Source organism: Pristiophorus japonicus, chromosome 15 (assembly GCF_044704955.1).
Source record: "Pristiophorus japonicus isolate sPriJap1 chromosome 15, sPriJap1.hap1, whole genome shotgun sequence".
In the NCBI taxonomy this organism is placed as follows: domain Eukaryota; kingdom Metazoa; phylum Chordata; class Chondrichthyes; family Pristiophoridae; genus Pristiophorus; species Pristiophorus japonicus.
In genome coordinates, this window is record NC_091991.1 from 87,097,354 (window position 1) to 87,111,601 (window position 14,248).

General features: G+C 47.7%; 1 protein-coding gene across 3 annotated transcripts in view; it reads right to left on the bottom strand.

The window, feature by feature from the left end:
* large1 (LARGE xylosyl- and glucuronyltransferase 1) overlaps positions 1-14,248 on the bottom strand; it is a 781,831-nt gene that overhangs the window by 96,116 nt on the left and 671,467 nt on the right. For all 3 annotated transcript variants that reach the window (XM_070900694.1, XM_070900696.1, XM_070900695.1), the window contains one exon: positions 5,908-6,033. In XM_070900694.1, coding sequence (XP_070756795.1) covers positions 5,908-6,033 — 126 coding nt within the window. The remainder of the gene's footprint in view (positions 1-5,907; positions 6,034-14,248) is intronic.

Genomic DNA, 14,248 nt, shown 5'->3' on the forward strand with positions numbered 1-14,248 from the left:
TTGGGCTATTTGCTCAACTCCTGCCCAGCGAATGTCCTTCAAACTCTTACGCCTGGTAAAAGCCCACTTTTACCAGCATAAGAGTTTTAAAACATAGAAAATTAAATGTTATTACTTATTTTTATATTAAAAACCCTGTATATGAAAGTACATTTATTTTTAACACTATTAAAAAATGTTTAATAAAAATTAAAGAAAATAAATTTTCTCTAAAACATTTAATGTAAAGCAATTTCTATTAATTTTTAAAAAGAAAAGTTTTTTTTAAACTTACGTTTGTGTTTTATTTGATGTTAGGGGTATTCTCATTGATATAATACTGGCCCCAAGTTTCCACATGATTTGCTCCTGATTTTTAGGAGCAATTGGTGCAGAATGGAGTATCTTAGAAATCAGAATTCTCATCATTTAGTTTGCTCCAGTTCTAGTCAGTTAGAACAGTTTCACTTTGGAACAGAAGTTATTTTTCAAAAGGGGGCGTGTCCGGCCTGATTTCAAAGTTTTGTGAGTGAAAACTTACTCCAAACTAACTTAGAATGGAGTAAGTGAAGATTTTTGTATGCTCGAAAAAACCTTGTCGACACTTTAGAAAATCAGGCGTAGGTTACAAATCAGGCGTAGGGAATGGTGGAGGGTGGGGGGGTTAAAGGGAAGTTTTACAAATAAAGAGCCATCATCAATAATAAATGATAAATACATCAATAAATCAACCAATAAATCAATCAAAAAAAATTATTAAGAAATAATTTTTTTTTAAAAATAAATAAATAAAACATTTTCTACTTACCGACTGCAGCACCGGGAGCCCTCCAACAGCGTGCTGAGATGCCCCCGCCAGTGTGTCTCTGTCAGTGTCTCTCATTCTCTGTATGTCAGTGTCTGTGTTTCTGACAGCGAGGGGAGGGGGAGGAAGGGGGTAGAGGGAGAGAGGGGGGGAGCAGAGGGAGGGAAGGGGGAGAAGGGGGGGGAGAAGGCGTGAGGAGGGAGAGGGGGGAGGAGGGGGAGGCGGGGGAGAAGGGGATAAAGGGGAGGAGGGGGAGAAAGGAGATTGCGGGGGGAGGAGATTGGGGAGGAAGGAGATTGGGGTGGGGAAGGAGATTGGGGGGGGAGGAGATTGGGGGGAAGGAGATTGGGGGGGGAAAGGAGATTGGGAGGGAAGGATATTGGGGGGGGGGAAGGAGATTGGGGGGGGAAGGAGATTGGGGTGGGGAAGGAGATTGGGGTGGGGAAGGAGATTGGGGGGGGAAGGAGAAGGGGTGGGGGGGAAGGAGAAGGGGTGGGGGGGAAGGAGAAGGGGTGGGGGGAAGGAGAAGGGGGGGGGAAAGGAGAAGTGGGGGGGAAGGAGAAGGGGGAGGGAGGCTGAACGGGCCGGGCCCGAGACTTTGGGCAGGGCCCGCTCCCAGCACCAGATTTAGAGGTAGGTGGCGTTGGGTCGGGTCGGGGGGAGCGCGGGTCGGGAGGGTGGTGGGAGGGAGGTCGGTTCGATTCGGGTCGGGGGGAGGGAGGGAGAGGGAGGTCAGGTCGGATCCAGTCCGGGGGCGGGGGGGGGGGAAGCGGGTGTCGGGTCGGGGTCGGTGTCGGGTCCGGAGGCGGGGGCGGGGGGGGGAGTGGGAGTCGGGTCGGGTCCAGTCTGGGGGGTCGGGTCGGGTCCGGGGGCGGGTGAGCGGGAGTCAGGTCGGTGTCGGGTCCGGTCCGGAGGCGGGGTCGGGGGGGAGGCGGGTCGGGTCCAGTCCGGGGGCGGGGGGGAGCGGGAGTTAAGTCGGGTCGGGTCTGGAGGCGGGGGCGGGGGTGGGCGGGAGCGGGAGTCGGGTCCGGAGGCGGGGGTGGGGGGGGGGGCGGGGGCGGGAGTCGGGTCCGAAGGCGGGGGGGGGGCGGGAGTCGGGTCGGGTCGGGAGGAAGCAGGAGCTGGGCGTGGGAGGAGCCTTATTCACACAGCCCCAGTGAGGCCATTCGGCCAGGGCTAGGGGCTGCGTGCTTCGGCCCCTCGGCCCCGCCCACACAGTTTTGGGCGCCTGGAGCTACTGCACATACGCGCCCACTGTAGCGCGCATGTGCAGAGGTCCCGGCACTGTTTTCAGCACAGGGACCTGGCTCCGCCCCCTACAGCTCCTGCTGCGCTGCGCCGAGGGCCAGAGGACCTGCAGGGAGGTGGAGAATTTTTTAGGCGCACTTTGTGGCGCGAAAAACGGGCGTCCAGGTCAGGACTGCGCCGTTCTAGGTGCGGCTCGAAACTTGGGCCCCCAAGCTCAGAGCTCCCATTACTATGAATGAGAATACTTCATTGTGATTGGTGGTCCAGGCCCACGTGATCCCAGGATACGCATACGCTCCTGGAAGACATGTCCACGTACGCTGGACTGCGAAAGTAGTTCTCAGAATGCAAGTTCACGTTCTTCCTGGACCACCAAGGTATTTTCGTAAAAAATATTTCGGTCGGAGGTGTCCGCCCGCAGGAAGCCTCCGACCGCAATTTTCGGGCCAATTACATCACCTAGTGTCTCACTAACACAGAAAGTGCCTCGTTCAAGTCGCATTCAGTGCCAAGTCAGTGAGTTTCACCTGGGGGCGCAGTTGGGGCAATTCAATTGGGCTCAGCATTTCCTAGGCTCGGGAAAGGAAAAATCCAACAAGGTTCCCATTTATGATCCCATCCATTGACTGCCCCCTCTCCAATTGGAACATACGTGGGCATCAGGTAAGAACAGAATAGGGCTCGGCTGTGACATCTTCCACTATTATATAACTTTGTGATAATCGCCATCAAATCCAGAATATCAAGAATGGCAGCTTGGGTAAGAGAAGAAAGAATCTTATATCACGTCTTTCATGACCTCAGGATGCCCCAACGCACGTTACAGCCAATGCGTTGCGTTTGAAGTGTAGTCACTGTTGTACTGTGTGAAAATGCAGCAGTCAATTTGTGCATAGCAAGGTCCCACAAACAATAGTGAAATAAGTGACCAATTTAAACTGTTTTTTAGTGCCGTTGTTTGAGGGATAAATTCTCCCGATCTCCTGGTGAAAATATATCCCTCAACCAACATCACTAAAATAGATAATATGGACAAGATCTCACTGCTGTTTGTGGGAGCTTGCTGTGTGCAAATTGGCTGCCACGTTTCTTACTTAACAGTGACTACACTCCAAAAATAACTTCACTGGTTGTGAAGCGCTTCGGAATGTCTTGAGGATGTGGTGATGAAGCAAGTTATTTCTTTATTTTGGAAGGACGGGAGTTTTTTCAGAGCAGGTAAGCAAAAAAAAGCACTTCTGGTATTGTATAGTTTGAAAACGGTGACAATTATGGATAGCCTCTTGGAAGATACAATTTTTAGTGAGTGTCCAACTTAACTTATCTACTTTGCAATGACAAATACATGGCCAGGAGGCAGAGCAGCAATATCTCAATGACGATCAAGGGAAAGTGAAACAATGACTCTCAGATTTTGCTGGTACCACTCTCGCACACACACACACAAATGTGACAGTCTGCATTTCATGAAGGACAGCAGAGTATTCTCATTCCATTTCTACAGACTCCCATGGTGATGTTATTTCCACCCAATATTGTTCATTAAAAGTCCCATTATTGAGGAAAAAGAAGACATTAATCTTCCATTTGAAATCGTCAGCCACTTATTAGCAGGCGATGCACACCCTTTACAAAATGTTAATGTGCTCCAAAGAGAACAGAGAAGGACCATCAAAATTAGCTGCCATTATTATTTATGAGATTGTAAAAAAATGCCATTACATATTCATGAGTCAGTCTTGTGGCCTCATTTATTGGCGGCAGGCAGCCTTATAGTTTTATAATGTTGCTCGAAAAGTCGACCATCCAATTACAGAGTTCCATGTCCAGGACTCTAATGCACGATCACAACTCTGTCTGCAGCCCGTCAATGCAAGGAGCTGAGCACACGGCTCCCACCCGAGTCTACGCTTCATTCCATTGGATGGCCCTCTGGAATGCACTGCCTGAAAGAGCGGTGGAAGCAGATTCAATTGCAACTTCCAAAAGGGAATTGGATAAATACTTGAAGGGGAGAAAACCCACAGGGTTTTGGGGAAAGAGCGGGGGAGTGGGACTAATTGGATAGCTCCTTCGAAGAGCCAGCACAGGCATGATGGGACGAATGGCCTCCTTCGTTGCTGTTTCATTCTTTGAAAACCAGCGGCTTTCCGCACGGCCCTGTGGACTTAACAGCTTAACTCCGCATTCCCATCCTGATGACCTTGAGTTTGATTCCTAGCCTTCTCACCTACTCTGATTGGATATTTTGCCTATTTTCGAGTAAGTTGAAGCGATGCAAGACACTTGGGTGTGGTAGGAGAAGTAGGAACTTGCAAGGCTGGTACTATATCACAACAGCCCACTCTCACTGCAGGGACCACTCAAGTCATGCCAATTGTCTAGTGTAGCAAAGATGACAATAGAGTGTAGTCATCCCAAAGGGATTGGGAGATTTTTAAAATGACCCTTTAAAAAGAGGCTCTAACATGAAAAGTATCTGACGATATTGAAGAGCAGTCGTGCTCGGCTACAATGGCCAGCAACATGGAAGACAAAGAAAGAGATGGTGCTGTCTCAGATGAAACATACTGTGGAAATTACCTGATAGGCTGGCTGTCTGGCCTCCCACATTCTACCCTATGTAAACTAGAGGTGATCCAAAACTTGGATGCCCGTGTCCTATTTCGCACCAAGTCCCGCTCACCCATCCCCCCAGTGCTTGCTGACCTACATTGGTTTCCGGTGAGGCAACGCCTCGAGCTAGGGTGGCCAAGGCCAGAATGTTAGTTAGTAAGAAAAGGGTATCATTTTCTTATCCCAATTTTGCAAAACCAAGCTTAATTATGAGTTATGTATAATTGTCTGTGTAGAAGTTCTCAGAGGGAAAATGATTCCTTCTGCAAAAGGGAGTTTAGCAAGATAACGATAAACTGTGCTATTGAAGGTCTTAGAATGAGATGTATTGTGAGGCTTAAGCAGCTGCAGGCTCTCACAGCATTTGAAAGGGTGGAAAAAGGTATAAGAGAAGCAGCTATTGAACCCTGAAGGCAGCATGAACACAGAGGAAGACTGGAGGAGAACTACAGTCAACAGAACACAGCAAGAGATAGCGCTGCAGTCATTCGGTGAGACTCCGCTGAGGTTTCAAGGAACAGACTGTCTATTGCCTTGTTAAGTTATATTTCTTTGTACTGGAAGTAAACTACTTAATAAAATCTGTTGTGCTTATTTACAATATACCTGTACCCAGTGTGGTTTGTTGTGGTCACCGTCAAGTCTCTTCGGACAGATCTTACAGTTAAGCAACGCCTCGATTTCAAAATTCTCATCCATGTTTTCAAATCCCTCCACGGCCTCGCCCCCCATTTCTGCAATCCCCTCCAGCCCCACAACCCCCTGAAATGTCTGCAATCTTCTAATTCTGCTCTCTTGAGCATCCCTGATTATAATTGCTCAACCATTGGTGGCCGTGCCTTCTGTTGCCTGAGTCCCAAGCTCTGGAACTCCCTGCCTAAACCTCTCTGCCTCTCTTTCCCCTTTCAAGACGCTACTTAAAACCTACCTCTTTGAACAAGCTTTTGGTCACCTGCCCTGATTTCTCCTTATGTGGCTTGGTGTCAAAATGTTTGTCTGCTAACACTCCTTTGAAGTGCCTTAGGATGTTTCACTATGTTAAAGGTGCTATATAAATACAAGTTGTTGTATGCAGTTTAAGCCTATTCTGGCCTCCTGTTGATCTGCAAGTATAAAGGAATGAGGCGGAAGATTGCACTGTGGACTTCAGCTTTAAAAGTGGTTGCAACCTGTAAGATGCTCAGAAGTTACTAAGTTACCTCTGGCTTTATGAAGTTGGGAGTCTCTCCCAACCATGATGCCCCAATAACAAGCCTTACCTTGAGGTCTGACACATCCTTGTAGCACTGTTCGGAGCGCGTGTGATCCGACAGCTGAACGTTCCAGAAACATGGAAGCTGGTGTACCAGGAAAGGATTCTGCTTGATGACAGCATTAAAAATATCCTGCAGAGGGACGGAGGGAAAGGAAGGGAAAAAAACGGAATTAGTGAGAGAAGATGGGCGGGGAGGGGGGGTGAATAGACAAAGAAAGTTTGAGAGAAGAGATCACCCAACATGTTGTCAACATGTGGACATTTTAATACAAGAATCCAATGTCTTTAGTATTAGCCACAATCATTTTGCTGGTATTATATATTTTTAAAATTGCCTTGAGGATCATATCGAGACTTCGAACAGTTATACAATCTCACTTACATGGATCAGATTTGTTCTACAGGCATCCAACTAAAGGCTTGATTTTGTGTGCCAGATTTCTCATTTATGAAAAGAGTCAAAATAAAAAAATGCGTTGATGTAATTTGTGATTTTAATCGCTCAATCATTGGTGGCCATGCCTTCTGTTGCCTAGGAACTACCTCCCTAAACCTCTCTGCCTCCCTTTCCTCCTTCAAGACGCTCCTTAAAACCTACCTCTTTGACCAAGCTTTTGGTCACCTGCTGTAATTTCTATTTATGCGGCTCAATTATTTTTAACCTCATAATACTCCTGTGAAGCGCCTTGGGACGTTTCACTACGCTAAAGGCGCGATATAAATACAAGTTGTTGTTGGTTACTGTGATGACCTTTGAGCTGCCAATGCTGGATGGACATATTCCAAGTGGTTTCATCACATGACCTCCCCCCGCCAACTGCCCCCTCCCCCCCCCCCCACCCTACCGCTGGTCACTCTACACCTCCATCCTTCCAGTCCGTCACCTGACTACGCCAATCGGAAATCAAACAGGCTCTTTATAGCCCGATTGGATCATTCTGGACTGTCAGTCAAACAGCCTTTATATCCCATCAGCAATATTATTGTAACTAATAAACTAAAGTGTGCAAAGAAAATGATTTATCCCTTGGGATGTTCGTAGCAGTGTCCAGGAGATTAATCGTTTAGCAAGACAATTCTGAAGGGTTGGCAACCCTAGGTGACCTGTCTAATGATCGCAGTCTTACTGGTCAGAACAAATTGATCAGAGAGGTCCTTATTTCACAATTAACATTGACAACAGCATCAAACTGCCAATGGTGGCATCACAATTTAGTGACAAGAAATGAGCCAATATTTAATAAACAAACATTAATTGATTCGGTGCACCTTATTCAGATTAGTGGGCATGTTAGGAATTGGGAAAGGACATTAGGCCCAACAAACGCTTGTCTCAACCACGTCTTCCTCTTCTCTGCAGGTGAATAGTGACCGTGTGCACCTAATGTGGGCTGTCACATTGACTCTACAATGCTAAGGGATCTACCTATGATCCCCATTCCTGATGAGCATAGCTCCACACTAGAAAGGCAGCTTCCCTCGTATCACTTAATCTTTAGTCTCTCCAAAACATCATCCAATTTACAATGTCTGCCACGATGTTCTTCCCTGAGAACTTTGGGGGTGAAATTGCCCTGTTTTGCGATGTCTGGTAGCGCCTGATGGGGGCACTAATGGATCGCAAAACAGTTTTCAGCAGTGGGGGGGGGGTTAATGGCTCCGGTGAAATTGCGCAGGAGTTAGCGGAGGCATTGCCACGGTAGCGGTCCGGGCCGCCGCGCAACCAACGATGACATAATTATCGTGTGCAGTGACCTCTTTGCGTCGACCCCTTTCCGCCCCACGGCGGATATTTCTCTGCAAGAATGTCACGAGCGGTGTCAGCACCAGCCTCGTGGGTCGCGAACAGGGCCGACCTTCGCTCGCGGGGCGGAAGTTAAAGGGAAGGTGGGGAACTGCCATCTTGCCGGTTTGGCTGACTAACCAGTCGTCCCGACTTGTGCCTCCCTTGCGTGGTGCAGGCCACCATCGTGCAGCCTGGCACTCCGTTTTAAAGTGCTGGGCTGCGGCACCACATCACCCTGATGGCCTAGTGGAGACCTTCAAAGGCCCTGCACAGTGTGCAGCGGCCCTCTCCTTTAAGCGAAGGGGAGGGACGTTGAAACTCATCAGCTCTACGCGGAGCAGCTGTGTAACGCTGACCAATGCGCCCTAGCATCGCCCCGGAACCTGCCCCAACAGGAAATGGAGCATGAGATTTTGCTCCACTTCCTGTGAGGGGCAGTAACCACAATTTCATGACCAGTGCATAACTTTGGCGCCGGGCACAGGAAGTCTCGCCCGAGTCGGTTACCGCCCCCAATCGGGGCGCTGGGGAACTTCTCCCCCTTTATTCCAGAATAAGTTACGTCTGACTTTCTGCCTTAGCCCTAACGTTCTAATCTGCAGCCCGTGTTCACTGCTATTTGAACCCTTCACCTTTTGTGCATTGTCTGTCTCAATCTGCTTCATTAGCTTGAAAACCCCAACTTGATCAGCTCAAAATCTCCTCTATTGAGAGCGAAGGAGAGTGAGATAGAGACACAGACAGACACAGAAATAGATGGAGAAAAGAGTAAGCATTTCTTTAGTGCCTTATCACATCCTCAGAACGAGTTTCACAGCCAGTAAATTACTTTTTGAAGTGCAACTATTGTGATGCAACTTAAAAAAAAAGACAAGGCCAACTTCCAAAAACTTTGCTCATAAATGAAATTGCCAAAATAATCTTTATTCCTTTTATCTCAAGATCAATGATAGCCTTCCTGTGAGTAGTCAACCAGTACTGTACAGAGCACTCCAGGTGGGCTGTGAGCCATGTTTACACAGCAACACTGCAAGCTCTTGTAATTGGTACTCTATCCCACTGGTGCTATAATCTACTTCTCTTTTTTCAATGCAGCTAAGTACTGGGCTGATGGTGTTCGCTCTACCCCTAGTCATTTATCTCTCCTTCACACTTTTGGTTTCTTACTCCTCTACACATTATTTGAGCTGCACCTCCCACCCACCCACCCATCCGCCCAGGTACCTGAATATCGAAGACACCTGCATCTAGCTGCATTGTTCCTCCTGTGTTTTCTCTGTCTCCTATTATTGAATCCTGGCTTCATTCAGTCACAAGACGTGAGGAACCGATTTTCCTTTTCTTCCCCAACTGATGGCCCATTGAGTGGTGCATGCCGCACATCTCCTGAGTCAGGAGTGACCGAGCCCCTCTGTGTTTCCAGGTCTCAATCCCTGTTTTCAAATCCCTCCATGGCCTCGCCTCTCCCTATCTCTGTAATTTCCTCCAGCCTCAAAACCCCCTGAGATGTCTGCGCTCCTCAAATTCTGCCCTCTTGAGCATCCCTGATTATAATTCGCTCAACCATCGGTGGCCGTGCCTTCAGCTGCCTGGGCCCTAAGCTCTGGAACTCCCTCCTTAAACCTCTCCGCCTCTGTATCTCTCTTTCCCCTTTTAAGACTCTCCTTAAAACCTACCTCTTTGACCAAGCTTTTTGGTTATCTGCCATAATTTCTTCTCATGTGACTCGGTGTCAAATTAATTTGTTTTGTCTTATAACACTCCTGTGAAGCGCCTTGGGACATTTTACTATGTTAAAGGTGCTATATAAATACAAGTTGTTGTTGTTCACAACATTTAGATAGCGTACATGCGTGCCGGGTGGGAATTTGAGACGCTGCTGCAAATCTCAAAGGCCTCATTTCTCTCTTCCCTTGTGGTAGCATAAAATGTGCCTTTGGTGTCGGAGATGGCTGGTGGCTGACAGTGGGGACCACAGGGTTTGATTAAATATGGCAGCACTCGGCAGCAAAGTGAGATTATTCAGTGATGTTGGTTTCGCTGCGATACACTTCAAAAGTACTTCATTGGCTGCAAAGCACTTCAGAATGTCCTGAGGTCATGAAAACGCTCTATAAATGCAAGTTCTCTCTTTCTTTTCCATCGAGACTAGAAAGAGGAAGGGGTCAGGAAGATAGAGGGTCAGTGTGCTTGGCACAAGGTGGCAGATGCAGTCAATGCCGGTGGCATTTGATGTCAGCCTTGGCTCAGTGATATCACTCTCCCCTCTGGGTCAGAAGGTTGTGGGTTCAAGTCTCGCTCCAGGACTTGAGCACCTAATCTTGCTAACACTGCAGTGCAGTGCTGAGGGAGTCCTGCACTGTCGGAGGTGCCGAGTCCGGGGGAGTGGGACTAGCTGAGAGCCGGCACGGGCTCGATGGGCCGAATGGTCTTCTTCCCTGCTGTAACCATTCTATGATTGTATGATTCTAGTGCAGCTGACCCATAGCAAGACTGCTCCCAAGAGGGATTGTTGAGGAGGGAGAAATCATTGTTTTGGCCACTTCTATCCCTACTGCTATGAATAAGGAGGCACTTTAAGGGCCTTTCTGGTTCCTTTGTCAGAGCACCTCCCATTTCCTGTGCTGCGCCGAGTCCTCTACTGCATCATCGTGCTATGTTTCCCTCTCCAGTGCTGGACTGCGGAGATACTGCTGGGAGCCAAGCCTGCATCTGGCATTGACCCTGATCCAGGGAGATGGGTCGGGCCATGCCAGCAGGCGGAACTCCTGCCTTGAGCCACTTCCGACAGGTAGGGGAAAACTCATGCCAATCGTTAGTGGTTTAGAGAGTACATTTCCCATTTAATAACAAGACCCGTTATGCCTCAATTCCAGTCCTCCTGGTTTTGTGACATGTTGACTCTTGGCTCGGTGAAATATCTTTGAGCTGGAATGGCTGGAACTGCCTGGAGGCTTCTTTTTGCTTATTGAGAGCCAAAGGTGCTTCATGTATTCCTGGGAAATAATAACTTAAAGACATTCCAGACTAGTTTTCATAAATCATTGTTGCTTTGGGTGCGTGTAATGATTCATGTGTTTGAAACATTTTAGCATGCTGGTCGTCTGAACTATCAAGACCACAGACATCTGTGCTTCCCACTTAGTGCTAATGTGAATGAAAGTGTTTGTGCAACTATAAAATGTGATTGCCTCTTTTATCTTTTCCAGATACTTTAGCCATCAGAGGCAAACATACCCACACATTCTAAATAACCAGAACACTGAAACTAACAAGGTGCTGCCATATATTAAATTACAGAGAAAGAATGTAACCAGGTGTATTCTGTCCCAAATGACTGTGGCACTATAAGCTTACCAGGTGTGTAGTATTACAAGCCAATGGGGGTGCCACATTACAACTGATCACAATGGCTCTCTGTAACACACCAACCGTGGGACCATCTTACGCTTTAAACTCACACGTACGTCACTAAGTGTGACTAAGCCCCTTGAATTGCATAGTGACCTTATCTCATGAGTTGCCCAGCCGTGCAGGGCAAGGAAGGTCCCCAGGTTCGATTCCCTATCAATACTCCTCATAAACCAGCGTCACACATTATAGGAAGGAGAGAAAGGGAGACACGTGGCAGTCAAAAGGAAAAAGAAAAACTTGCATTTATATAGCGCCTTTCACGACCACCAGATATCTCAAAGCGTAGTCACTGTTGTAATGTGGGAACAGCAATGTGATAATGACCAGATAATCTGTGTTTTTGTTATATTGATTGAGGGATAAATATTGGCCAGGACACAGGGGATAACTCCCCTGCTCTTCTTCGAAATATTGCCATGGGATCTTTTACGTCCACCTGAGAGAGCAGACGGGGCCTCGGTTTAACGTCTCATTCGAAAGGCTCTCTCAGTACTGCACTGGAGTGTCAGCCTAGATTTATGTGCACATAAAGGAGGAAAATAAGAAAATGCACAGCCAATGTTGACATTTTAGGACATTTGAAATCCATACAGAATGCTGACTGCATCTCTGATTAACAAAGTCCCTTTTGTTCTCATCAATTGACTAAGGGCATTTTGTTAGAAGAGGGATATACCTGTACTGCAATTTTTAATTCAGTTTGAGAGTTCAGTGGTTCTTAATAATATGCATTCTTCATGTGGCCCAAGTGCTATAGCTTGGACACCTTATGTCAGCTGTGGCTCAGTGGGTAGCACTCTCGCTTCTGAGTCAGAATGTTGTGGGTTCAAGTCCCACTCCAGTGACTTGAGCTCAATAAAACCTAGGTTGACACTCCAGTGCAGTGCTGAGGGGTGATTTGTTAAACCATTTCTGCTCTGTCAAGTGGATGTAAAATATCCCATGGCACTATTTTGAAGAAGAGCGGGGGAGTTATCCCCGGTGTCCTGGCCAATATTTATCCCTCAATCAACATAACAAAAAAACAGATTATCCGGTCATTATCACATTGCTGTATGTGGGAGCTTGCTTGTGTGCAAATTGGCTGCCGCGTTTCCTACATTACAACAGTGCCTTCACTCCAAAAATACTTCCTTGGCTGTAAAGCGCTTTGAGACAATTTGATGGTCGTGAAAGGTGCTATATAAATCCAAGTCTTTCTTTTTTTTTGATCTGGACAATTTTACATTTCTGGCTTGAGGATGTGTAGTGAGAACCAAGTGGCAACAAATGGAGAGTGAAAAATACCACATGGATTTCCCCCAACAGAGGAAATAGTTTCTCTGGGCTCAAATTTGGCCCACCCCTTCTTTCGGTGCACTTTCCGGAGATGCGCCGCTTTTCTCCGTTGATAAGTGCACTGAAAAAAAATCGCTCCCTCTTTGGCCGCTGTCCGGCCTCTCCTCGGTCTTTGCGCAGCGTGGCCAGTCAGGTCGGGGGCAGAGCCAGCGTCCTGCGCTGAAAACATGCGCAATGGAGTGTCCGCGCATGTGCAGTTGCTCCTCGCCCCCAGCCTCTCAGTGTGCATGCTGCAGACGCTGTGTGTGTGGGACCCGATGCCCGCCCCTATCCCTGGCCGAGTGGCCTCCCGGTGCGATCGACCTCAGGTTTGAAATTTTATGCACCGTAGCTATTTTTGAACTTTCTTAATGGCTTGTCATTTTCCTGGACTTTATGATATTTTGAAAAAAATTATGTAAATATGTTTTGTCTCATGTGAATAGTGGTGACCATTTGTCAAGCCCATTCACCTGGTGCTATTGTGAAAAAAGAACATAAGTGATGGAGGAACACTGAGAGAATATCTTATTTATGGAAGTAGACTTTATTTAGATCATATGGGCTCAATCTTGACCCAGTATAATCTCTGCAAACAAATAGTTGTTTAAATTAGTTGTGAGATTGAGGCAATTTTATTTAACTATCTTTTACTTCTTTTATTTTTGTAGTTTAAGCTCCCATGAATGCTTCTGTTGTGTAGTAAATTAACTTTGCGATGTTTGTTATATGGGCCCCAAGTTTCGCCATGATTTGCTCCTGATTTTTAGGAGCAACTGGTGCAGAACGGAGTATCTTAGAAATCGGAATTCTCGCCATTTAGTTTGCTCCAGTTCTAGTCAGTTAAAACAGTTTCACTTTGGAACAGAATTTTTTTTTCAAAGGGGGGGCGTGTCCGGCCACTTACGCCTGTTTTCAAAGTTTCGTCAGTGAAAACTTACTCCAAACTAACTTAGAATGGAGTAAGTAAAGATTTTTGTCTACACTTTAGAAAATCAGGCATAGGTTACAAATCAGGCGTAGGGAATGGGGAGGGGGGGTTTAAAGGGAAGTTTACAAACATTAAATACTTCAGTTTTACAAATAAAGAGCCATCATCAATAATAAATGATAAAAACATCAATAAATCAACCAATAAATCAATCAAAAAAAATTAATAAGAAATCATTTTTTTTTTAAATCAATAAAACATTTTCTACTTACCGACTGCAGCACCGGGAGCCCTCCAACAGCGTGCTGAGATGTCCCCCGCCACCCCTCCCAGTGTGTCTCTGTCAGTGTCTCTATCTCTCTGTCTGTCTGTCTGTCTGTATGTATCTCTCATTCTCTGTCTGTCAGTGTCTGTGTTTTTGTCAGCGAGGGGAGGGGGAGGAGGGGGGTAGAGGGAGAGAGGGGGGGAGCAGGGGGAGGGATGGGGGAGAAGGGGGAGGAGGAGGAGAAGGGGTGGGGAGGAGGAGAAGGGGGAGGGGGAGGGCGGGAGGAGAAGGGGGAGGGGGAGGGGGGAGGAGGAGAAGGGGGAGGGGGGAAAGGAGATGGGGGGGGAAAGGAGATGGGGGGGGGAGGAGATGGGGAGGGGGGAAAGGAGATGGGGGGGGGGGGGAAGGAGATGGGGGAGGGAGGCTGAACGGGCCGGGCCCAGCCGGGCCCGAGACTTCGGGCAGGGCCCAAGACTTTGCGCAGGGCCCGTCCCCAGCACCAGATTTACAGGTAGGTGGCGTTGGGTCGGGTTGAGATCGCGGGTCGGGTCGGGGGGAGCGCGGGTCGGGGGGGTGGTGGGAGGGAGGTCGGTTCGGGTCGGGGGGAGGGAGGTCAGGTCGGGGGGAGGGAG